Source organism: Drosophila serrata, unplaced genomic scaffold (genome assembly GCF_035046125.1).
Source record: "Drosophila serrata isolate PLE 108 unplaced genomic scaffold, ASM3504612v1 contig_240, whole genome shotgun sequence".
In the NCBI taxonomy this organism is placed as follows: Eukaryota; Metazoa; Arthropoda; class Insecta; order Diptera; family Drosophilidae; genus Drosophila; species Drosophila serrata.
In genome coordinates, this window is record NW_028257138.1 from 8384291 (window position 1) to 8385167 (window position 877).

Here is an 877-nt window from a genome sequence, read left to right on the forward strand (position 1 = left end):
CATTATTTAAATTTCTTCTTCGTTCCCCTCCTCTGGCGGCAGACTTGGGTTTTTGCAAAAATTAACAATTAAAATGTCTAATGGCGGAGATGCTGCTGGCCTGGGATCATAAAGGCTCACTGGCTGCTGGTAGGTCGATGTGGTGGTGCTCTTTCTCTCTTCTCGGAACTTCCAGTCATCAGGCACGGCAATTAGTTTTCCCTTCGTGTATTTTGGCTAGGGATCGCGAGGTTCAATCTGTAGATCCGCCTAGGATCCGTGGAGGAAGTGGAAATTGCCGAATGGATTAGCGTTGTATGGTCGCGGTCATAAAAATTCGTATCCTTAATCCGTCAGAGGAATGTTGTGGAACCCTCTCGATGGCTTCAGGTAAGGATCTTCAGTGATTTTCAGGAGCTATAAAACCATGGACTGCAGCCTGGTATCGACGCAGTCGCGATTTGTCACAATATGCTAATTGTTCGCTACCTAATCGCTTTGGTCTTCTCCGTTTTCATGGTGGCCACCTCGCTGAAGATCGAGGAGCGCCTTCGGCGGTGTCATGGCTACAAGATATCCACACCGGATCGTCTGGTCATCAAAATGGAACAACGCGCAGGAAAATGTCAATCCAAGCATCTGGAGAAGAGACGTTTGCAAATCTAAGTTGTGGAAACAGGAACATGTGATATTCTCGAAAGGATATTTCCAAACAGTGATAATGGAATCAGAGATCAAAGGATTTTTTGGAAAAACTAAAACATGGATAATAAAGGATACTGCCTTAGAGGCAATAGAAAATATTTAAATATTATAAATTGAAGCACACATTATAATAACGTATTACAGCACTTGATCATTGTAACTATTGCTAAGCAAAAACTGAAAACTGTTCTTA

At 42.8% G+C, this 877-nt stretch overlaps 1 protein-coding gene across 1 annotated transcript; it reads left to right on the forward strand.

The window, feature by feature from the left end:
* Positions 1–448: 448 nt before the first annotated feature.
* Positions 449–645, forward strand: LOC110183186 (uncharacterized). The gene has a single exon (XM_020951375.2). It carries the CDS (start codon positions 451–453, stop codon positions 643–645), a length of 195 nt encoding a protein of 64 aa, XP_020807034.2. The 5' UTR covers positions 449–450.
* The last annotated feature ends 232 nt before the right edge of the window (positions 646–877 follow it).